The 23,678-nt window shown below is 40.4% G+C and overlaps 1 protein-coding gene across 1 annotated transcript in view; it reads left to right on the plus strand.

Moving 5' to 3' along the window:
- The window catches only part of DDB1 (damage specific DNA binding protein 1), a 33,902-nt gene that overhangs the window by 1,494 nt on the left and 8,730 nt on the right, over positions 1 to 23,678 (plus strand). The window contains exons 3-19 of the mRNA XM_070767102.1: positions 1,806 to 1,922; positions 4,516 to 4,737; positions 10,113 to 10,227; positions 11,205 to 11,302; positions 11,937 to 12,095; positions 14,712 to 14,795; positions 15,056 to 15,172; positions 15,683 to 15,785; positions 16,301 to 16,376; positions 16,465 to 16,573; positions 17,426 to 17,604; positions 17,688 to 17,851; positions 17,937 to 18,044; positions 20,355 to 20,562; positions 22,400 to 22,495; positions 22,752 to 22,863; positions 23,443 to 23,566. Coding sequence (XP_070623203.1) covers positions 1,806 to 1,922; positions 4,516 to 4,737; positions 10,113 to 10,227; positions 11,205 to 11,302; positions 11,937 to 12,095; positions 14,712 to 14,795; positions 15,056 to 15,172; positions 15,683 to 15,785; positions 16,301 to 16,376; positions 16,465 to 16,573; positions 17,426 to 17,604; positions 17,688 to 17,851; positions 17,937 to 18,044; positions 20,355 to 20,562; positions 22,400 to 22,495; positions 22,752 to 22,863; positions 23,443 to 23,566 — 2,191 coding nt within the window. The remainder of the gene's footprint in view (positions 1 to 1,805; positions 1,923 to 4,515; positions 4,738 to 10,112; positions 10,228 to 11,204; positions 11,303 to 11,936; positions 12,096 to 14,711; positions 14,796 to 15,055; positions 15,173 to 15,682; positions 15,786 to 16,300; positions 16,377 to 16,464; positions 16,574 to 17,425; positions 17,605 to 17,687; positions 17,852 to 17,936; positions 18,045 to 20,354; positions 20,563 to 22,399; positions 22,496 to 22,751; positions 22,864 to 23,442; positions 23,567 to 23,678) is intronic.

The following is a 23,678-nucleotide window of genomic DNA, read 5'->3' on the forward strand; positions in this document are numbered from 1 at the left end:
AATGTATCTTTTCTTCTATGTACACTGAAAGCATATGCACTAATGGCAAATTCCTTGTGTGAACAAATCCAGTGCTTCTCAAATGGTGGGACGGCCCCCCTGGGAGGGGCATGGAGCAATACTAGGGGTGTGTGTGACCCCAAGGGCTTTGCTTTTTTTGCTGCAGGGAGTAGAGGTTTTTTGCACCAAACAATAGCACACAGCACAGAGTAGGAGATATGAAGTGCATATAACAAACCCTTAAGAGACGCCATGGAAAAATATTTTACAGGGATGAAAAGAAAGGAGGTGAGAGACGGAGATAATGAGAAAAACGTAAGTCTCCCAAAAGCTAAGATGAGGAAATATGACGAAGCATATATAGCACTTGGCTTCACTGTGACTATGGTGATAGATGAGGAAAGACCATTATGTTTACTGTGTCTAAAATGTTGGCAGCGGACAGCATGAAGCTAAATAAATTAAGGTGTCACTTAAACACATTACATCTCAGTCACGCTGATAAACTGCGTGAAATGTGAAAATGTGCTGAATATTGCAAATAATCGTCCTGGCAGAGAGTTGGGAGAGGGCGCAAAATGTTTACTTCTTCCTGGTGTGTGTGTGTGTGTAACAGAAAATAATTGAGAAACAAAACACTGGTCCAATTACACTTGGCCAATAAAGAATTCTATTCTATTCTGTTCTGTCCCAGAAAGGGATTCCTGGAGTGGATTGGTTTGGGGCTCGATCAGAAAAAGGTGTGTTGGTTTCGATCCTCATGCTGGTTAAAAAATCCAGTTGGGGACATCTCTGGGGAATGCAAACTTCCAGGTGAAAAACCTGGCATTGTGGCTTGCTAGCCAGGTGGAGGGAGGGATGTTGTTTTGTTAAAATTTCAGTTTATTAATCTGTTTACACTGGGAAGGAAGCCTTTGAAAAATTCAGGGATGCAAAGGCTTTATTTTTTTAGGTACTGGTGGCCTGTTGGAATTGAGCATGTTGTGATGGTTGCAGGCAAGCCATTCTATTAGTAAATTGCGTGGACCTCATGTGGACGGAGTATGTTCTTCTGGGTGATTCATTTTTTTCATATAGTCATGATTGGACTTGGAAATTTACCATATTACTCCAATATGTTTTTGTAGGATTATTAATAGGTTTTAAAATATTTTATTGCTGATATTGTAACCTCTTTATACGTGTTTTAATTCTTGTTACTATTGTGAGCTACCCAGAGTCCAATGGAATTGGGCGGTATATAAACCTCACTAGGTAAATAAGTATGTTATGCTGCACTTCTGCTGAGTATCAATAAAACTGAGAACTTGGTCTTTTTAAGGGTGATATTTGAAGGAAAAGACATATGTATGTTAAGCTGTTATCAACAGTAATCTTTTCAACCAATGTTTGGAAGTCTGTACAGTATTTCAAAAACAACTATGCTGTATGGCCTGTCTATTTGAATAACCTTTGAGGTAAAATGTTTGCATCTGTTTGTTGCAACTTGAACATCAACAGCTCTGGTGCTTCTCATGTTCTTTGATGAATGAATTGATATTGTGTTTCCCATGAAACTAATTAATATACTTTATGATTAAATACTTTTTGGAGGAGCTTATTTATGTGCAGGTGCAGAAGAAAATGCTTAATGCAGCACTAATATCTAGGAAGTTGTGATAAGCAAAAGCATCTATATTTCAGTCATTTTTCATTTGAGATACACATTTTACAAATGGAATAATATCTTGTTCCTAAAATGTTGCAGAATGTGGAGTGGTTTTTTTTCTTTTCTAGCTAAAACTTTTTTTCCCCTTTCTCCCTAGGGGGAAAGCAAGGATTTGCTCTTTATTTTGACAGCAAAATATAATGCTTGCATTCTTGAGTATAAACAAAGTGGCGAGAACATTGACATCATCACCAGAGCCCATGGCAATGTGCAGGTAAAGGAAAATGCACTAAGTATAATGGATACATTGTGATTCAGGACCAGGCAACAGTTTTTGTATGTTTTATAAACTGAGTTTGAACTTTTGGATAATGTATATTCCAAGTTAAGTAATGTAAATAATATAATTTTTATGTGTTGAAACTAATGAATAGTGCAATTTAACAATTGAGATTAAGCTTGTCTTTTTATTATCAAATTATTGACTGGGCACTGTTAAATTCCTACTTTCCCATTAAGTCTTTGTTTCCTTCTAGTGATGTGTAATTAAAAATACATTTGTCCTTGCTATGAGATTGAATAACATATTTTCATTGAATATATTTCAAGAAAAAAATATTTACAACCTCTCAGTTGTTAGAATTTTGTTCTACATAAAAAAATTATTCTGCATAAAGGCAACTTATAAACAAGGCATTTTTATATGCAGCAAAAATCATTCAAGTGGTTACTTGTCTTGGTTTTCTGCTTTTACCCTCCCCAAAGGCATATAATAATAATAATAATAATAATAATAATAATAATAATAATAATAATAATAATAATTTATTAGATTTGTATGCCGCCCCTCTCTGAAGACTTGGGGCGGCTCACAACAATAACAAAAACAATATAATAGTAATAATAATTGTGAAAAAGGGGTTGCTTAATTTAGCTGATCTCTACCTGACCTAATAGGACTTTTATTTTAAGCATTCACTTATTACCGTATTTAAGGGCCCTTTCTTTGAAAAACCAGCGTCGGAATTTAAAAAATTACCTATTGTTAGTAACTGAACAAATCTATCCTCATTTCTTTTCTCCCTGTTTTATATTGTACTAATTGGAGCTCAGTCAGACTTCTCAGTTGTATCTCCCCTCCATGCAAATGTGACAGGGAGGATCCATTATTTTTATAATTGCACTGTCCTTGTCTATTTGTAGTATTTAAAAACATGGTCATTTATCATGTTTAGAGTAAGGAGGGATTATATTAATAGTTTAGTTATGTTTCAGATACTCCTATGTTCTATCCTACCATTCACCTTCCAGTTCCAAATTCAAGTAAGATTACTTATTTTACATTATCCTTCTGAAGTTTCTGGAAGCCATTCACTGACTGAGTGCAATAGCTTACCTTTTCTTCAAGACTGGAAAAAATATGTGCTTAACATAGCTGGCAGAGAAGGATTATTTATAAGTTGCATAAGTTGTATTATTATATAACTTGTATTTACATAACTCACTCTTGTGAGTTATGTAAAGGCTAGGGACATTTATTCTAATTATTATTTTTTTAAAAAACCCTACATTTAAATAGTATTTAAATACTATTGACATGTAAAAAATAACCATTGCATTTCTAAGTTGTATTTTAGTTAGTTTAGTATAATATTTTTCAAATGGTAGAATATGTGTTCTTGAGACAAAATTTTGCAAGGCTTCAAAGCCCAAGAAAAGCATGTATACAAGATTTATAGTACAAGTAATCCTTGCTTGATTAGCACAGTTGGGACTTGCAACTTCTAGGTTTGTTAAGTGTGTTATGAATATCCCATGACTATGATGGGCTTATGACATCACCTCTATGGTGGTTATTAAGCAAGACAAGTCTGTGACCTGTGATTTTACTGCTGGCTTCTTCCTTGATTCTGTTACTGGAAGCCATTGTGAAGTGTGCAAATGGTGATCAGTTCACTGTAGGATGTTGTAATGGCTGTAAGCACCTTCCAGTTGTTAAGCATCTGGTAATATGATGGTAATTGATCATGTAACCCAGACTTCTCAAACTGGCAGCCTGCAGGCCAGATATGTGACATGCAGGCCATGCCCACCTGCTCTGCAAAGGCACCTGACGCGATCAGGTTTGACACCCATGACGTAACCTCAGAGAAGGTTATGACAGTCGTGCGGTCTGATGGTAGTTTTTCAGCACCATTGTAACAATTGCGAACCAGAGCTGTTGTCAAGAGAGGGTAACATAATGTAATACGTATACAGTATATGTAATATAAATATAATATGTACATATGTAATATAAGTCCTGTTTGTTTATAACTTTAAAATCTTGATTTGGGGTTGTTAAAGAGCATGTTTCTTGTTCAATTTTTAAAGGGGAAAATTCTACATTCATTATTTCTGTAAAATTGGGTTTTTTCCCTTTTAGCTGTCAAGGTGTAAAATTACTTCTGCTAAAGTATGAAAATCAAACTAGCATGTTTTCCAAGTAGACCTACATATACATATGTAGGAATTACATATCCCATATAATATGTAATTGAAGTTGTTGATTTAAATATATAAATGCATAAACTTAATTTTGAAATATATAGATTTGTCAACTGAGATCCACGGGTTACTGTGTTTTTGAAATGGCAGTGAAGGATTCATAGTAATTACAAGATATGGACAGATACACAAAAAAACAGAAATGGTTGCTGATTGGAAGTATAGGCATACATGAACAACAGTATTCATCATGAGTGAATGAACTGTAGGCTAATGTACAAAAGCCAAATTAATGCACTTTAGAAGAGTTAATCTTGCATGTTTTTATTGTGACAAAAGAGATTCTACTAAGAATATTTGATTTATGTGTTGTCTTCTAGGATCGTATTGGTCGTCCCTCGGAAACAGGTATAATTGGCATAATTGACCCAGAGTGCAGAATGATTGGACTAAGACTTTATGATGGCTTGTTCAAGGTGATTCCTTTGGAGCGAGAAAATAAAGAATTAAAGGCCTTTAACATTCGACTAGAGGAGCTACAAGTTATTGATGTGAAATTTCTTTATGGCTGCCAGGCCCCAACCATATGTTTTGTTTACCAGGTAATCAAATTGAATCTGATTGTATGTTGTAATAAAATCGCTGAGCAAGACTAATGGGGACAGGGTCTGGATATTATTTAACATAATAAATAATCAGTGAGTTGGTTCTTGGGGGAAATGAAATCCCAGGATCTTTTATAAAGCAGTATTTATTTTTTCTTTATTTATTGCTAGAACAAACCAAATTGGTGCCAGAGTTTTGACAAACATTTGAATACTTTGGGGCTTTTTGAGTTAAGTGTTATCAAAAACAAACAAAATGGGATAGGAAAGAAGCAGAAAAATCCAAAATCTAAAGTTAGGAATTTCAGACATGTGGTTTGCCATTTAAAATCAGTCTCAGGGTGATGCTTGCGAACCAAATATTCTTTCTATAGACAGCTGTTGTCAATCTTAGGTTATATTACCAGTTAGCTAAAAAGAATGATAAAATTTTTCAAGCATTGTTTTCTTGTCCACAAACACTATTTTGATTTATGGACATTTTTGACTTTGTATTACTATAACTACTAGCCCATAACTAAGGGTTTATCATTAGATTCAGTTGTAATAGTTTTAATCTACAGGCAAAATTTTGAAGTTAAAATGATTACAATAATTCTTCCTTAATGTGCAAAGAGGTTAAGAACTTTTCCTGATTTGTTACATTTTTGTTTTTCTGTGATGATCAGATAGAAAACTGGCTTAATCACCCTGCAGAAACAAACCATGATTTGATGTCTGTAGCCATTCTAGTTTAAAATTCAATTGTTCATTCCTGTCTGGAAATCACTTTGGAGAACAAAATATTAAAGACAATGTGTCCCAGGATTATTATTTTTAACTTCTTTAATCATTACCCTTAAGCAGTATTGCTAACCATCCTTGAAACTTGTTGCTTTCATTACTTTTATGTTTGGTGTTCTGAATTATCTACTAATACAGTACATGGTTTTGCACTGGGAAAAAAGGAAGGAAAATTCCCTTTCAGCATAATCGCCTTCAGATGAGAGATGGGCAGCACATAAATCCAATACATAAATAAATAAGAACCAAGCTAGTTACCTGCAAGGACCTAGAATGCTTCTAGCAACTGATTGCATTTTTAATATACAGGGGAGGAGATTCCCCCAATACAGTATAGAACAAAACAGCATTTTTAAAAAATTGTCACGACTGCTGTGATTTCTGTAGCAATTTGAGAAAACTATTAAAATAGAGACAAAATCACATTAAAACAATTGAAAAGCCTACAAAGGCATAGCAGATAAAATTCCAGTCTCTAATTAGTTCAAACTACAATCATACAAGCTCCAGCTGACCACTAGACTTCCAAGTCTGGGATGTTGAGTTTCATTGCTAACTGCATTAAGGGTGAATTCTGCAACTATCATAGAAAGATGACCTGATGGAGAAGGGACACGTTTGCTTTTATCATCAGCACTGTCAGTTTCTCAACATTACATCCATTGACAGAAATGCAATGTCCTAGCAGCAGAAGCATGAAGTGTTCTGAGCCTCCACATAGTAATTGAGATACTTGTTTACTTTTTGTGCATCTTGTATAAGATTATATTAGATTAGATTAGATTTATTGGATTTATATGCCGCCCCTCTCCGAAAACTCGGGGCGGCTCACAGCAAGACAAAAACAATACATAATGACAATCCAATACCCACCAATCCAATGACAATTTTAAGCTAAAATTCATAAAAAACAACCCCAGAGTATTAAAACAAATAAACAAAACACGCATACAATCAATCTAATACCAAAACAACATGGGCGAGGGGGAAATGTTTCAGTTCCCCCATGCCTGACGGCAGAGGTGGGTTTTAAGAAGTTTGCGAAAGGCAAGGAGGGTGGGGGCAATCCTAATCTCAGGGGGGAGCTGGTCCCAGAGGGTCGGAGCCGCCACAGAGAAGGCTCTTCCCCTGGGTCCCGCCAGACGACATTGTTTAGTCGACGGGACCCGGAGAAGGCCAACTCTGTGGGACCGAACCGGTCGCTGGGATTCGTGCGGCAGAAGGCGGTCCCGAAGGTATTCTGGTCCGGTGCCATGAAGGGCTTTATAGGTCATAACTAACACTTTGAATTGTGACCGGAAACTGATCGGCAACCAATGCAGACTGTGGAGTGTTGGAGTGATATGGGCATACTTAGAGAAGCCCATAATTGCTCTCGCAGCTGCATTCTGCACGATCTGAAGTTTCCGAACACTTTTCAAAGGTAGCCCCATGTAGAGAGCGTTACAGTAGTCGAACCTCGAGGTGATGAGGGCATGAGTGACTGTGAGCAATGACTCCCGGTCCAAGTAGGGCCGCAACTGGCGCACCAGGCGAACCTGGGCAAACGCCCCCTCGCCACAGCTGAAAGATGTTTCTCTAACGTGAGCTGTGGATCGAGGAGGACGCCCAAGTTGCGGACCCTCTCTGAGGGGGTCAATAATTCCCCCCCCAGGGTAATGGGTGGACAGATCGAGTTGTCCTTGGGAGACAAGACCCACAGCCACTCCGTCTTGTCTGGATTGAGTTTGAGTTTGTTGACACCCATCCAGGCCCCAACAGCCTCCAGGCACCGGCACATCACTTCCACTGCTTCGTTGACTGGGCATGGGGTGGAGATGTACAGCTGGGTATCATCGGCATATTGATGATACCTCACCCCATGTCCTTGGATGATCTCGCCCAGCGGTTTCATGTAGATATTAAATAGCAGGGGGGAGAGGACCGACCCCTGAGGCACACCACAAGGGAGAGACCTCGAGGTCGACCTCTGACCCCCCACTAACACCGACTGTGACTGACCGGAGAGGTAGGAGGAGAACCACTGGAGGACAGTGCCTCCCACTCCCAACCCCTCCAGCCGGCGCAGAAGGATACCATGGTCGATGGTATCGAAAGCCGCTGAGAGGTCAAGGAGCACCAGGACAGAGGACAAGCCCCTGTCCCGGGCCCGCCAGAGATCATCCATCAACGCGACCAAAGCAGTTTCCGTGCTGTAGCCGGGCCTGAATCCAGACTGCTGAGGACCTAGATAATCGGCTTCTTCCAAGGACCGCTGGAGTTGGAGTGCCACCACCTTCTCAACAACCTTCCCCATAAAGGGAAGGTTGGAGACTGGACGGTAGTTATTAAGCACGGCTGGGTCCAGGGAAGGCTTCTTGAGGAGGGGGCGCACAAGTGCCTCCTTATAAAGGGCCGGGAAGGACCCCCTCCCCAAGGAGGCGTTGACAATCTCCTGGACCCAGCTCCGTGTCACCCCTCGACTGGCCGAAACCAGCCCAGAGGGACACGGATCCAGTAAACAGGTGGTGGAACTCACAGCTCCAATGGCCTTGTCCACTTCATCAGGTGACACCAAGTCAAACTCCGCCCAGACAGGTGGACAAAGACGTTTAGCCCCAGTCACCTCAACTGACTTGTTGTCAGTCGACTCTGTTTTACAATTGGAGTCGAGGTCTGCCCGGATCCGAGCGATTTTATCAGCGAAAAACGTGTTAAAATCCTCAGCGCTGCTCTGCAAGGGCTCCCCAACTCCCCCCTGATTAAGAAGGGAGCGGGTTACCCTGAACAGAGCGGCCGGGCGGGATTCCGTTGATGCAATCAAGGCGGCATGGTACGCGCATCTTGCCGCCTTGAGCACCACTTTGTAAGTCTTAATATGAGCTCTTACAAGTGTTCGATCGGATTCAGACTTACTCTTCCTCCATTGCTTCTCCAGACGTCTCTTCTGGCGCTTCAACTCCCGGAGCTCCTCGTTGTACCATGGGGCTCTACGGGGTCTAGTGCCGCGGAGAGGTCGCAACGGCGCAATCCGATCAAGAGCCTCTGCTGCAGCCTTGTTCCAGGCCTCAGCAAGAGACTCTGCCGAACTGTGAACAAGTGTATCTGGAATCACCCCAAGCGCCGTCTGAAAACCTTCTGGATCCATCAGGCGTCTGGGGCGGAACAACTTAATTGGTTCCGCCTCCCTGCGGGGAAGGATTGGAGCCAGGAAGTTAAGCCGCAGTAGGAAATGGTCTGACCATGACAAAGGCAACACTTCTAAGCCCCTTAGTCTCAGACCATTACTCAATTGCTCAGAGAGGAATATCATATCGGGTGTGTGCTCACCCTCGTGGGTCGGACCCTGACCTACTTGAGTCAGGTCCATGGCTGTCATGGTGGCCATGAACTCCTGTGCCAGTCCAGAGGAACCGCCGAGTGACGGCAGGTTGAAGTCCCCCAGGACAATAAGTCCGGGGAACTCCACCGCCAACCCGGCCACCTCCTCGAGCAGCACAGGCAGGGCTGTTGACACGCAGCTGGGAGGCAGGTACGTGAGTAACAAGCCCACCTGAACCCCTAAGTCCAACTTCACCAGAAGGGACTCGCAACCCGCAACCTCTGGAGCAATGAGCCTACGCAGGCAAAGACTCTCCCTGGCTATAATAGCCACTCCTCCCCCCCTTCCCTGGGGTCGAGATTGATAGCGGTATTGTGCAAATGGCAAAGAGATTTCATTTTGTAGCTCAAGATTGATCCATGGGGCCCTTGGTATTGTCTGAGCTCAGATGTTTCTTGCAGGTATTTTATTGCCAACTAGCTTAGCAAGTAACTAAGTGAACAGTGAGGACTCCACAAATTTAATTCTACTATTAGTCCGCTGGGTATAAGCCTTTTTCCTGGATAACTAGCAAAAAAATGAAATAGTTGTCAGTGGAGATCTGGATCCAGTATACTTGTGGTATACAGTGGAGCAGAGATAGAGCCCAGGGAAAGTCTGGGACTCATTTTTAGATTGTAAAATATCTCAATTTGGTTATAATTACAACCGGGTTTCATATTAGTGATTTATCCATTCTTTTTTAGGAGAGATATTAAGTGTATTTTTTTCTACATTAGTAAAACACTTTATAGGACTAATTTACCACAAGGCTTGCCTTATTAAATTAATTGAGAATATGTGCTGTCTTGGATTCCAGCATCAAGAAAATGGGATTTTAAAAACCAACTTTGTTTCAAAAGGTTTGTCATGAATGGAAGAGATTAAGAAAGAAATCTGAATACTTTACTTAAATAAAGCAAGGTAGTTACTTTTTGAAATAATGTATGAATAAATATGTAACTTATCAATTCCATTAGCTGTATTAGATGAGCAAAAATATTGTTCAGAATTGGGGAAATACCTTATTTTATGGGAGAGGCATTCTTTAGGTTTTGAAGTTGCTTTAATGAAAGTGCATCTATATTTTTTTTTCAATGCATAAATGTTATAAAAATAGAAGAGGAATGTTTCAGGGAATGTTTGATTCTGGAACATTCATATGAAAATGATTCTTCTAATATGTTAAATGAGGGTAACTAAACAGTGATGGGTTTGTATTTAGTAGTTATACTTTCCATCACTCTAGGATCCACAGGGCCGTCATGTCAAAACATATGAAGTGTCTTTGCGTGAGAAGGAGTTTAATAAGGGACCCTGGAAGCAGGAAAATGTAGAGGCTGAAGCCTCAATGGTGATTGCAGGTGAGTTTGTGTCTAAAAAATATTTCTGCCATCTAATAACGTAACTATAATTATTAAGACATAAAAACTAGCAATTTTTTTTTTAAAAAAACCCCACCGTAGACTGTTTTTAGGTCACTATTTTAACTTTCATCTAGGGGAACCCCCCCCGCCCGCCCCACCTTTTTTGGATATATGTGTGGGGCAATTTGTATAAAAAATTCATTGCCCCAGGCTCTCAGGCCCAAAATAGTTATGTAACTTGAGCTGTGTCTATAATGAAAATAGTGCTGGCCAGTGATACGGTAACTACTTGCCAGGCTCAGGTTGTCTTGTAATTTTAAGAATCCATCATTGCATAGCTGCACTTTTTGGACTAAACTATGCTGGCAGGAAAAACTCAGAAATTATAATATTCAAAGTGATTGAGGATGTAGCATCAAAGAAAAAAAATGAATAGAGAAACTTAAAAGCTGCAAAAGCTTGAGTATTTTAAAGACAGATCTACATTTAAATTTACCTGATAGCTTTGCGAGAAAAAGATCTGTTTTAATGAAAATCTGAAATGTATTGATTTATTAGTATTTATTATTTATTTGTAACCACTACCCAAAACCAAGTTAAATGGCTGTTTAAGAAACTGAAATTAAAATTTGATGGCTTTTAGTGAGTAAAAAGAAAGTAAACTGTTTCTAAAGTATATGATAAAATATGGTTGGGATAATGACTATCTGAATTACTCTAATAATCAGTAGTATATTTTCACAATGAAACTATTTTATTACATCAAAAAGTGGCCTTTTTTTTGGTGAACAAGAAATTCTATGAATATAAACAGCAGCTATTGAAATTTAATTTCATAGACTTAGCTTAGCTGGTTTGTATTATTATTTATTGTTTATTATTTATTGTTTATTGTTTATTAGATTTGTATGTCCTTTCCTGTATTGATCATTCTTTATGCATCTGAGATGAATATTCCCAAAATTTCTTTGTAGTGCCTGAACCATTTGGAGGGGCTATCATTATTGGACAAGAATCCATTACTTATCACAATGGTGATAAATATCTGGCTATAGCCCCACCTATCATTAAGGTAAGCAGCAAAACACTTGGAAAGGTATTTGCTTGAAGTTGTAATTCTGTGCTTCATATTTACAGTAGGTTCAGTATGAATGTAAGTAAGCAGGTACACTCTTAATATTTTATACTATGTCCAATAAGTCCCGGACAAATATGATTTGTATAATTTATGCAGCATCAATTTGCTTGCTTCAAGTTTAAACATTTTGTTAGGCCTGAAACTAAATTTATTTTAGGTGTTAGGCATTTTTACTGTATTTTAACTGACATTTTAAGTCTGTCCAGAGTTTTTGGCAAGTGGAAGGCCTTAAAAATGGAAATTATAAATAAATGGGAATTACTGTGGGCACCTGGGTCTACATTAACTGCTTGTTGCATTGTCTCTATAGTTTCTTAGAATAAAGGTAGAATCTTGAAAATGTGTTTCATGCACACTCAAATGGCTGTTCTGTGAATTGGGCCAAACACTGTATGTATGTTAATGATGAAGCAAACTAGAGAAACTCTTCTTTATATCTTGTAGGATGCTTTTAACACTATAGCAGCTGACTCTTTCTAATCTAGAGGAATAATAAAATTGCTTAGATCGATGTTAAGGTCATCCTGCTTTTTCAAATAATTTTTTCAAATACTTTTTTTTTAAACAGCAAAGTACAATTGTATGTCACAACCGGGTGGATCCAAATGGCTCCCGTTATCTGTTGGGGGATATGGAAGGTCGGCTATTCATGCTGCTTTTGGAGAAGGAGGAGCAGATGGATGGTGGCGTCAGCCTCAAGGACCTGCGTGTGGAATTGCTTGGTGAGGTAGGTTTTGTTTTCTACATTTCTGGAACATCTGATGTGTGATGTCAGCTGGAAGAACTAGAAGAGTAGGGAAAATTCCTGCAGATCCCAGAAGAGATTTGAGTCTTTCCCCAAATACTTTTTTTGGGTAATTTTTGAATATAAGGTTTAAAGAGCCAGGGTGGCGCAACAGGTAGAGTGCTGTACTGCAGGCCACTGAAGCTGACTGTAGATCTGAAGGTCGGCGGTTCAAATCTCATCACCGGCTCAAGGCTGACTCAGCCTTCCATTCTTCCGAGGTGGGTAAAACGAGGACCCGGATTGTGGGGGCAATAGCCTAGCTCTGTTAAAAAGTGCTATTGCTTACATGTTGTAAGCCGCCCTGAGTCTAAGGAGAAGGGCGGCATAAAAATCGAATAAATAAATAAATAAAATTGTGCTACATTAAAACAATACAAAACTGGTGTTCAACAGCATTTTTAAATTTTGTAACAGAGATTTATATTTCATGATTCATAATTGGAGGGCTATATCCATTTTTTTCACAGATCTAAGTTTTTACAAAATGTATTTCATTTATAAAATCTTATCAATTAAATATACAGGTAGTCCTGGACTTAAAAGAGTTCATTTAGTGACCGTTCAAATGACTGGTACTGAAAAAAATGACTTCGGACCATTTTTCAATTACAACCTTTGTAGCATTCTCCATGATCATGTGATCAAAATTAATACACTTGGCAATTGACTCACATTTATAACGGTTGCAGTACCCCAGGGTCATGTGATCACATTTTGTAACTTTCTGGCAAGCAAAGTCACTGGGAAATCAGATTCATTTAACAACCAGGTTATTTACTTATTAACTGCAGTGATTCACTTACCAATTCTGGCAAAAAAAGGTCATAAAATGGGGCAAAACTCACAACAAATTCTCACTTAACAACATACATTTTGGGCTCCATTGTGGTCATAAGTCAAGGACTACCTTTATACTCTTGCCTTTCCGCTGGCAAATTGTCTCTCATTAAAAAATAGAGCACACATTGAATTGTCTCTCATTAAAAATAGAGCACACATTGAATAAAAAATGATTTACCAAAAGCCACATTACACGCTTTCCCTCCCAGTAGAAACATGAAGCAAAGCAAACTTTGACATCATCCTTGACCGAACTGGAGCAGAGCTATCTCTTGTATTCTCACATGTGGCTGTCTGGTGGTGATAGCATCAAGAGAATGATCTCTCACATCTGGGTTAAAGCCTAGACTAGGACTTAAATATTGTCCTTCCTTCAAAGGAGTTTAAAGAAAAGTGCTTAACTTGATGGCAATTTGATGTACCAATAAGGCAGAGAATTTCATCAGAAATCACTAATCATGACTAAGGCATTTGTAATTATGTTTTGTTGTGGCAATGTATGTTCATCAGGTACTACAGTGATCCCTCGAGTATCGCGAGGGTTACGTTCCAAGACCTCTCGCGATAATCGATTTTTCGCGATATAGTGGTGCGGAAGTAAAAACACCATCTGCGCATGCGCGCCCTTTTTTCAATGGCCGCGCATGCGCAGATGGTGGAGCCGGTGGCTGGGGAGGTGGATTCGCCGCTCCCACCAGCCCTTCCTGCTCTGGGTCAGAGCCGCGGAAACCTTTGGCTCGCCGAGGCTGCGTCTGACCCCTTCGTTTGTATTGCAGCGAAGGAGGCGAAGCAAGGCTCCAAGCTCGCCTGCCGCCGCCGCCGCTACGCCTCTGCCGCCTCAGCCACCCCCTCTGCTCTGCAGGGACCTCGCATGCCACGATCTCCCTCTCTCGCCCTCCCCGCGCTTCTCGGCGGCGGCCAAGCGGCAGGCTTAATGGGAGACCAAAGGCGAAAAAAGAAAAGAAAAAAAAATCCCCAAAAGAGGCAGGCACAAAGCGGGGGCACAAGGGGAGCTGCCCGGCAGAGGTTGCTTTTTTTCTTCTCGTGGGCAAGTGGAGGGGGGGAGAGAGAAGGAAAGAGAGAGAAGGAAAGAAAGAGATGAGAGAGGGAGGAAGAGAGTGTGAGAGAGGAAGAAAGAGAGAGAGAAATGATAGAAAAAAGGGGAGAAAAAAAGAGAAATGAGAAAATGATTGAAGCAGAGAATGACAGGAAAGAAAGAGAAAGAGACAGAGAAGTGACTGTTGGTGATGACGTATGACATCATCGGGTGGGAAAAACCGTGGTATAGCAAAAAAACCGTGGAGTATTTTTTAATTAATATTTTCTGAAAAATCGTGGTGTAGCGTTTCGCGAAGATCGAGGTCGCGAAAATCGAGGGATCACTGTATATCTTCTAATGTATTAGGTACATTATGTGCAGATAATTTATGTGTGCAACTATTGACATTCAAACCCAGAAGCATGTTTGAGGTCTAGGTGCGAGTACAATCACTGCATTTGTCAGGAGTACCTTAGAGAATCCACAACTTTCTTTGGTCTTGCATAATAGCTGCACAATCCTAGGAATACACATCTCTGGGTAAGGAGCTGCCTGCATATACATGAGCATATCCATGCCAAGATATCCTTCCTGCTTTGGATTTAAATAGCTGCACATCCCTGTTATCACGTCTTTAAAATGCCTAATATCACCCTTTTTGCCTTTCTTGTTCCTAGACATCCATAGCAGAATGCCTGACGTATTTGGACAATGGTGTTGTGTTTGTGGGCTCTCGTCTTGGGGATTCCCAACTTGTGAAGGTAAAGTATAGCTTTTAATTCATATTTAGGTACCAAGAAATAGTAATTTGTTAATCTTTTACTTATTATATATGTAGATGGCATTGTCTTGAGACCTCTAGTTTTATTTTTGCCATTCTTAAGGAATTTTATTCTCTTGGTGTTTGTTCATTTTATTTTGAAACAATGTAAGACAAAAATTGGAATTTTAATACAGTTTTGCTCAAGTAGATCAAATAAAGAAAATTTAAGCAACAATATTATAATATTTTCATTCCTAGCTCAATGTGGATAGTAATGAACAAGGCTCCTATGTTGTGGCCATGGAAACCTTCACCAACCTTGGGCCAATTGTGGACATGTGTGTGGTAGATCTTGAGAGGCAGGGTCAAGGCCAGGTAAAAGTTGATTTTTCTTTTCCTGCACAAGTAATAATGTATCTTGCTAAGAGAGGTGCTTTATATCCCCTTTGAGATATTGCTTTGCAATAATATATTTTCTCCAAGATGATCTTGAATCTCCACTGTTGAAAAACCCAATCTATTATCTCTCACCCAACTTATATGTTGGGAGGAAGTTGATAATTAGCTTCTTGCTGAATGTATTGAGCTAACGTCTGCTCGGTTCAAGCTTGATGTACTGTATGTTTTAATATAGGACACGGATTCTAATAAACTTGATAATAATTTAGAAAATTATTATTCTGTTGATTCTTGAAGTAATTCACTATAGGAGTGGAACTGACTGCAGGATTTTGTCTTGAGATTTTTGATTAGATAATTTACTAACCGATTGAGGAAAACTTCTTAAAGGGTGGATGTGAATTACAATTCTCTATAATTACATTGCATATCCCTTAAACTTCAATAATGTAATTAGTATATGCTAACTATACCTGCTTTTCACAGTTGGTTACATGCTCTGGTGCCTTTAAGGAAGGTTCTCTGAGAATCATCAGGAATGGAATTGGGATTCATGAACATGCCAGCATTGATCTCCCAGGGATTAAAGGTGTGTGTGTGCGTGCGTGTCTCCATTAGAAACAGATGATGAACAAATGATACCAAAGTTGTCAGTTCTCAGATTTTTTTGAATGAGCTTTTTTAAAAAATGTGTGCTAATCCTCATGAAATCTTAGAAAATTGAATATGCTATTTAGGAAATTTTGGGGAAGAATCTTGACATCCTTTCTGAAAAAGGATTTGGGTATTTTGTATGTGTGTTCATTCTATTCCTCTGTCTCTTCTTGCACCCCCCCCAGCCCCTTTTGTATTCTTGCTGTTATTTATCTTTTTGCTATACAACCTATTCTGAGAATCATAATTTTTGAAAGTACAATATATTTTATTAGAAAAAATACCCAATTAGTTGAATATGTTGTACAAGTACAAGAGCTTTGAATTAGCATTGAGGAAACATTGATGATTCAGGAAATGGTGGGTTGGCATTTTTGTTTGTTAAGTTATGAAATTGCTTGAGTTTTCCAGAGGAATTTTATAAGACTGCACTTTGTCTCTGAATTGCAGGATTATGGCCTTTGAGGTCGGACTCTAACCGTGAAACTGATAACACTTTAGTGCTGTCTTTTGTGGGACAAACCAGGTAGAGGAATAACATCCATGAAAGTATTGAATATGGCTTTTAGTTAGGCCTTCTAGGGAGTTTGATTGGGCTTTCCTACATTCTGCAGAGTTTTGATGTTGAATGGGGAGGAAGTAGAGGAAACAGAACTGACAGGATTTGTGGATGATCAGCAGACTTTCTTCTGTGGTAATGTGGCTCATCTGCAGTTGATCCAGGTAATCTCTATTTTTTTTAGTGATAAAATGTAAGGCATGAGTGATTAAAACTTTGGGGTGAAGAGCCACATTTGGAACATGGAATATGTGAGGTCGTTATGTTCAAACAATGTCATTTTGTCCATAGTAAGCAACATAATTTTTCTTAAATCTAGTAATTTTTTTCATGATTTCCCCCCCAATTGGACTGTTCAATTTAGCCAGTTGTAAAATTAAACATGGTGAATTACATTTTTTAAAAAGGATGTAGCACTTGAAATTGTAGAAAGCCTTATATGTTACGTAGTCACATATTCTAATACCTAAACCAGACCTGGGCAAGGGGCGGCCTGTGGGCCCACCCGCTGTCTGACCAGCCTGCCTGCTATCTATGACCAGTCTGCGGAGGTTGGGATTTGCTCCAGTTCGAGGATGAAAGAACTCACCGCGTCTTCCGGGACTCCTCAGATTCCTGCTTTCCTGATGAATCATGAAGAAAGCAGGAACCAGAGGAGTCCCGGCAGACGTGGTGAGCTTTTTCATCCTCGCACTGGAGCAGACCCTGACCTCCTACCGAGAGCAGCTGAGCACAGAAACCACGCAAACACTCCAGCACAGTGACAGTGGTGCACAGTGTTGCCGTAAAGCAAACAATTAGGGGTCTGTAGAGTGGGTCTGGGTGTTTAGGTCAGGCCAGGGTCTGGGTCTTTACAGTATTGGGTAGAACTGAGTTAATTATATTAGTCCGGCCCTCTAAAACCATCCCAATTTCTCATGCGGCCCCATGGCAAAAATAATTGCCCACCCCTGGCCTAAAGAATATGTCACCTTTCATTGGGAAGAAATACCAATTTATGTTATTTGTCCCTTTAGATAACATCAGCCTCAGTCCGGCTTGTCACTCAAGAGCCAAAGGCTCTGGTAAGTGAATGGAAAGAGCCAAATGGGAAGAACATCAGTGTTGCTTCCTGCAATAGCAGTCAAGTAGTGGTAGCTGTGGGGAGAGTGTTGTACTACCTGGAAATCCACCCCCAGGAACTCAAACAAATAAGGTCAGTCTGAGCTAACTATTTTGGGGTTATTTTGTGTCAAAGCTGAGTATTGCTATAATGTTGACAGTTTAATTTCTTGCCAGCTTTACAGAGATGGAGCACGAGATTGCCTGTCTGGACATCACTCCCTTGGGAGACACCAATGGCATGTCCCCTCTCTGCGCTATTGGCCTTTGGACAGACATTTCAGCCCGTATACTTAAGCTGCCCTCATTTGAACTGTTACACAAGGAGATGTTAGGAGGAGGTAGAAATTCCATTTGTGTGCATGGTGTTGGGAAGGGCAGGCTAATTGCAAAGAGTGATATTACAAGTTGTATCCCCCTTTACAGAGATTATCCCACGTTCCATTCTGATGACCACTTTTGAGAGTAGCCATTATCTGCTTTGTGCCCTAGGAGATGGGGCCCTGTTTTATTTTGGGCTGAACATTGAAACAGGTAAAAATACAGTTTTCTGTCCTGCAGATTTTCTTTGATTTCAAAAAATGAACAGTTTGCATGCCCGTCAGGTTTTAGCAGAACCACAAAATCCAGCAAATAGAGCTTAGCCCCCAAAATACAAGCATGAATAAAATATATGAACTATAGAAATTTCTTTGGTGTAAATTTGAACAGAGCTAAATTATTCCACACCAGATTTAGTGGGGTTTTTTCATTTGAGGCTATAGGGAAGTGCCATATAGTAACTGTCTTTTCCTGGTTCACAACTTGTATCAATTTATAATGTAATCTGGCTGGTTAACTCATCTGATTATGACTTAACTGATGAAATAATAATTATGGGAAATTAGACTAATAGAATTGGCCTACATCCTCTTATCATTCAGCAACCACAATTCATTCCTTAAAGCGGAAGAGAAATGGTTGCTAAATGAACACAAGACTGAGAGGGAGAAAGAGAGAGAGAGAGAGACCCTGTGAAGACATGGCCAGGTGTGCCGCCAAGCTTCAGCTGGGCGGGGCGCTGCCGGTACTCCCGCTCGCAGCTGTCTCCTGCTCGATGCCGCGGTTTTCGGCGCTCTCCTGCTGGGCCCCAAAGAAAGAAGGCAGGAAGAAGGAGAGCTCCATTCTTCGCACCTTTTTCCCGCCTTCTTTCTTTGGGGCCCAGCAGGAGAGCGCCGAAAACCGCGGCATCGAACAGGAGGCGGGGGACAGCTGCGAGCGGGAGCCCCAGGACGGAAGTACTGGCAGCGCCCCGCCCAGCTGGAGCTCCTCTTTCGTCGACGGCAAGTGTCCGATGGGAGCGGGGGGGGGGGTGGCCGTCGGGGGAGATGGCAGCGGCGAGAGGGATCGCTCGCTCGCTCTCTCTCAGCTGACTGCAAGTGGGAGCCCTGACAGTGGCGGTTGGACGTTCTGCTGGACGTCGTACATGCTGGCGCTGCGTGCCTGGCATATACGGTGTCCAGCACCACGTCCAGCTGCCGCCGTCAGGGCTCCCGCTTGCAGTCAGCTGAGAGAGAGAGAGAAAGAGAGACATATAAGAGGCAGAGAGAGAGAGAGAAAGAGAGACATAGCAAGAGAGGCAGAGAAAGAGAGACAGAGCAAGAAAGAGAGACAGCAAGAGAGGCAGAGAAAGAGAGATAGAGAAAGAGAGAGAGAGAGAAAGAGAGACATAGCAAGAGAGGCAGAGAGAGAGAAAAAGAAAGAGAGACATAGCAAGAGAGGCAGAGAAAGAGAGACAGAGCAAGAAAGAGAGACAGCAAGAGAGGCAGAGAAAGAGAGATAGAGAAAGAGAGAGAGAGAGAAAGAGAGACATAGCAAGAGAGGCAGAGAGAGAGAAAAAGAAAGAGAGACATAGCAAGAGAAAAAGAGAGACTTAGCAAGAGAGGCACAGAGAGAGAGAGAAAGAGAAAGAAAGAGAGACATAGCAAGAGAGACAGAGAGAGAAAGAGAGATAGCAAGAGAGGCAAAGAGAAAGAAAGAGACATATTGCAAGACAGTGAAAGAGAGAGAGAGAGCAAGAGAGAGAGAAAAAAGCAAGAAAGATAGCAAGAGAGACAGAGAGAGAGCAAGGGAGAGAGAAAGACATAGAGGAAGGGAAGGAGGGAGAGAGAAAGAGAGCAAAAAAGAGAGGAAGAAAGAAAGAAAGAGGGATGGAGAGAGAGAATGAAGGGAAGGAAGGAAAAGAGAGAAAGAGGGAGAAATAGAGCGAAAGGGAGGAAGAGAGAGGGTTTTTTTGTCCAAACTTTTCTTTAGCCCGCCCCCCCCCCCCTTTCAGTGTTCCCCAGGATTTTGAAAATACGAATAATGTGCCGCGGCTCAAAAAAGGTTGGGAAACACTGGTTTAGAACATGAGGGGTTTTTTTTAAAAAAAAAAATTAAATACCTTCTGTCATTTTGTCATTATTTAACATAAGTAACTCAAGTTAGACATCAGGAGATCCATGATTAGATTTTTCAGGGCTTGAGTGTAAGACCAGCCAACGGTATATGATCTTATCTCACTGAATCATTTTTCTGTTCTAAAACAAGCCACCCAATATCCAGAAATTATTATTGGCTTATGGTGGAAAAATACAGTTATGCTGAACCTGTATAGACATATTGCTAAATTTTGGGATGTCCTCTATCTCTCAGGAATAGTTTTAGTAAATTTAAAGTGTTACTGGAAATATACTTAATACAAAATCATTTAATTTTTTTCAATAATGAAAAATAGTCCACAAGGCAGCTAATTTGCCCTGCTCCCCTCCCATCTTCTAGTCTCTCTTTAGTGGATAGGCTCTAATGATATTCTTCTTCTGGCAGGTTTGCTGAGTGACCGTAAAAAAGTAACTTTGGGAACCCAGCCCACTGTTTTAAGGACATTTCGTTCACTTTCCACCACCAATGTGTTTGCTTGCTCTGACCGCCCTACCGTGATTTACAGCAGCAACCACAAACTGGTCTTTTCCAATGTCAATCTTAAAGAGGTGAATTATATGTGCCCTCTTAACTCAGATGGGTACCCTGACAGGTAAGTGTGGTTGGCTCCTTATTTTTAAGTGGCCAGTGGGTCCATAAAGTATAGCATGCTCTCTTCCTGCTTAGCCAGTTTGTTCAACTATTTTAATTAAGAACCAACTTGTCTCATATAAAGAACACAAAATTAAGCAATTTACTTTTGAAATACAGTGATCCCCCGTTTATTGCGTCCCCAACCATTGCGAACAGGGTACTTCGCTATTTTTCAACCCGGAAGTCAAAATACCATCTACGCATGCGTGCCCGTTTTTTCTATGGGCACGCATGCGTAGATGGCAACCGGGAGATCAGCTGCTGGGCGGCTTCCCTGAGTCTTCCCCCTCTTGCTGGCGTCAGCGAGGAGTTTCCCCACCGCCCACGCAAACTCCTCGCTGCCGCCCGCCCTTCGCCCGCCCACGCCGTTCATTCTCGCCGCTTTCGAGCTGAGTCCTGGAGCGAATTCGCTCCCGGACTCAGCTCGAAAGCGGCGAGAATGAACGGCGTGGACAAGCCGTTCCTTGCCGCTTGCTATCGGCGCTTTTGAGCTGAGTCCGGGAGCGAATTCGCTCCCGGACTCAGCTCGAAAGCGCCGAGAGCCAGCGCCCCCCGGACCCCCAACCCGGGTTTGGGGGGCTGCTAGGAAGCCCTCCATGCCGGTGGCAAACAGCCGCGCCGCCCCCAATCTTCGGCTCCTCGCTAGCGCTGTGGGAGTAAAAACACCATCTGCACATGCGCAGATGGTGTTTTTACTTCCGCAGCGCTACTTCGCGAAAACCCGCTCGTTGCGGGGGGTCCTGGAACGGAACCCTCGCAACGAGCGGGGGATCACTGTATCGGGATTAAGAGAATAGGGACAAAATGTTAGGCAGTTCCAAAGTAACAGAAGAATTGCTTACATTGTATCCTTCTTCTTCTCCCTCTTGCTGGTGCATCCTGGCTAATGTGAGTTTTGGGAAAAGAAATGGTCATACACCCATTGTGTAATAAATATTCAATCTGTTTTATATCTTCATGTAAGAAAGGACTCATCTATTTCATCTATATTTAATATCATTTATTTTTGTGTTGAATTTTATGGAGTAATACATAAGAAACTACTTGAGCGTTTATGAACTTTATCTTTCATTATGCTAGTTGCCAAATGATGATCACTAGGCAAGAAAGTGGGATTTCCAGTAAATTATTTTATTATTTTATTTAATTAGATTTGTATGCTGCCCACTCCCAAAGAACGTGGAACTTATTTTTCAGTGTCTCCAGTCTCCTGTTCTAGAATAGGTTTGATTAGTCTAAAATAATACTCTCCAGAAATACGCTGGAGGTTCCTGATAGAATTGGTGAAACGGTAACTTGCAACTAGGATAGTATGTGGAAACATAGTTGTGATGATAGAGATTGGTTGTGATCAACACTAGCAAAGAAGATTTGTAAGAAAAGATTTGTTGAAGATTAAAAATTCAAAAAAAGATAAAAAGCTCCTTTTTTGTACTGCAGAAGGAAGCTGTTGAAAACAAAACCAGAAATTTATTGCACCCACCATAAACATAAACCTTGTTTTTGTCTGCTCTATCAATATATGAGCTGTTCTCCATGTATATTTTCTCCCTTGTATCTCTTAATCGCCAGATGCTCCTATGTATACTTGATAGTTCATGAAACAGCACTGATTTTGACATATATTTGCTGTAGGGTTGTTGTTTTTTTACATTTTCACTTCTGTCAAGTTTTGCTAAATATTGTACATGTCCTAATATTGGATTATTTCTGAAATGTAGTTGGTAAATACTGTAGAATTGAAAGGTATAGTGGAGTAATATTTTTCTTGAAAATGAAATACTTTTATTTTGCAGCTTAGCTCTGGCCAACAATAGTACTTTGACAATCGGCACCATAGATGAAATTCAGAAACTACATATCCGCACGGTTCCTCTTTATGAATCACCCAGGTGAGCAGAACTAAACATGTTGAGAATTCATCAGCTTTTAAATAATTAACCTCCCTCCCTCCCTCCCTAAAATTGTGGGATTCATGGATCTTTTCAAGGAGGAATGCTTTTTGGAGCATTTTGAACTTCTTAACATGGATATGAGCTGGCACCTAAAATGGAATAATTTAAATATTACTTCTAATGTTTCTTAGAACATATGGATCTTATAAGTATGAGTGTGTATAGACACCATGTGTCCCTTTCTGTCATGCAGAAAGATCTGTTATCAGGAAGTCTCTCAATGTTTTGGCGTGCTCTCCAGTCGTATTGAAGTTCAGGATGCTAGTGGAGGCACCACTGCATTGAGGCCCAGTGCAAGTACCCAGGTGAGAACCATCAATAATTGTGTTTAGGAATGCCTTGGAAATACACTAGTTTCAATAAAAGGAGCCACTATTGCTTAACATTCTGATTATGTTTATATTTGAGAAATCATCTCCATTTCTCATCTGATAATTTAAATTTAAAGACAGCTAGGTACTTGTTTTGGGATGAAAACTACATTGTGGGTCAGTTATGTGTTGGACTTCTCCAGTGATTTAAATCCTTGCTAGCATAGCTTTCCATATTTATTTAGCTTTCTACCTTTCTTTTACGAGGAGGTCTTAGAATGTATTGGTATTTCTTCTTTGTGGACTGATTTTCAATCCCTTCAGTAAGCGGGAAACTTGGTAGTGTTATGCTGGTACTTTAACATAAATCATCTTCCATTACTATTTTCTCAATCCAAATATTGTTTTATTCTTCATATATTTTGGCATTTTTGATGCAAACCTTCCTTCGAACAGTTTTTGCCACAAGATTATTTCTTTTAGTTCTTTCGTTATAGCAAATGTTCTTTGGGCTTATTTCTGTTATCTCCGTGTCTCTATCTTAAAATGCTTACTTTTCTCTCCATATTTTAGGCCCTTTCCAACAGTGTGAGTTCAAGCAAGTTGTTTTCTAGCAGCACAGCTCCACATGAAACATCATTTGGTGAGGAAGTGGAGGTACACAATCTGCTCATCATAGATCAGCATACATTTGAAGGTATCTACCTTATAGGCTATATTTCACTGTTTATGAGAGAACTGTTTTTAGGAATCATGAGACTAGGAGAAGAGAGCCATCTAGTGTACTTGTTGGCTTGGATCCCTTGAAG

The sequence above is a fragment of the Erythrolamprus reginae genome, chromosome 1 (genome assembly GCF_031021105.1).
Source record: "Erythrolamprus reginae isolate rEryReg1 chromosome 1, rEryReg1.hap1, whole genome shotgun sequence".
NCBI lineage: Eukaryota > Metazoa > Chordata > Lepidosauria > Squamata > Dipsadidae > Erythrolamprus > Erythrolamprus reginae.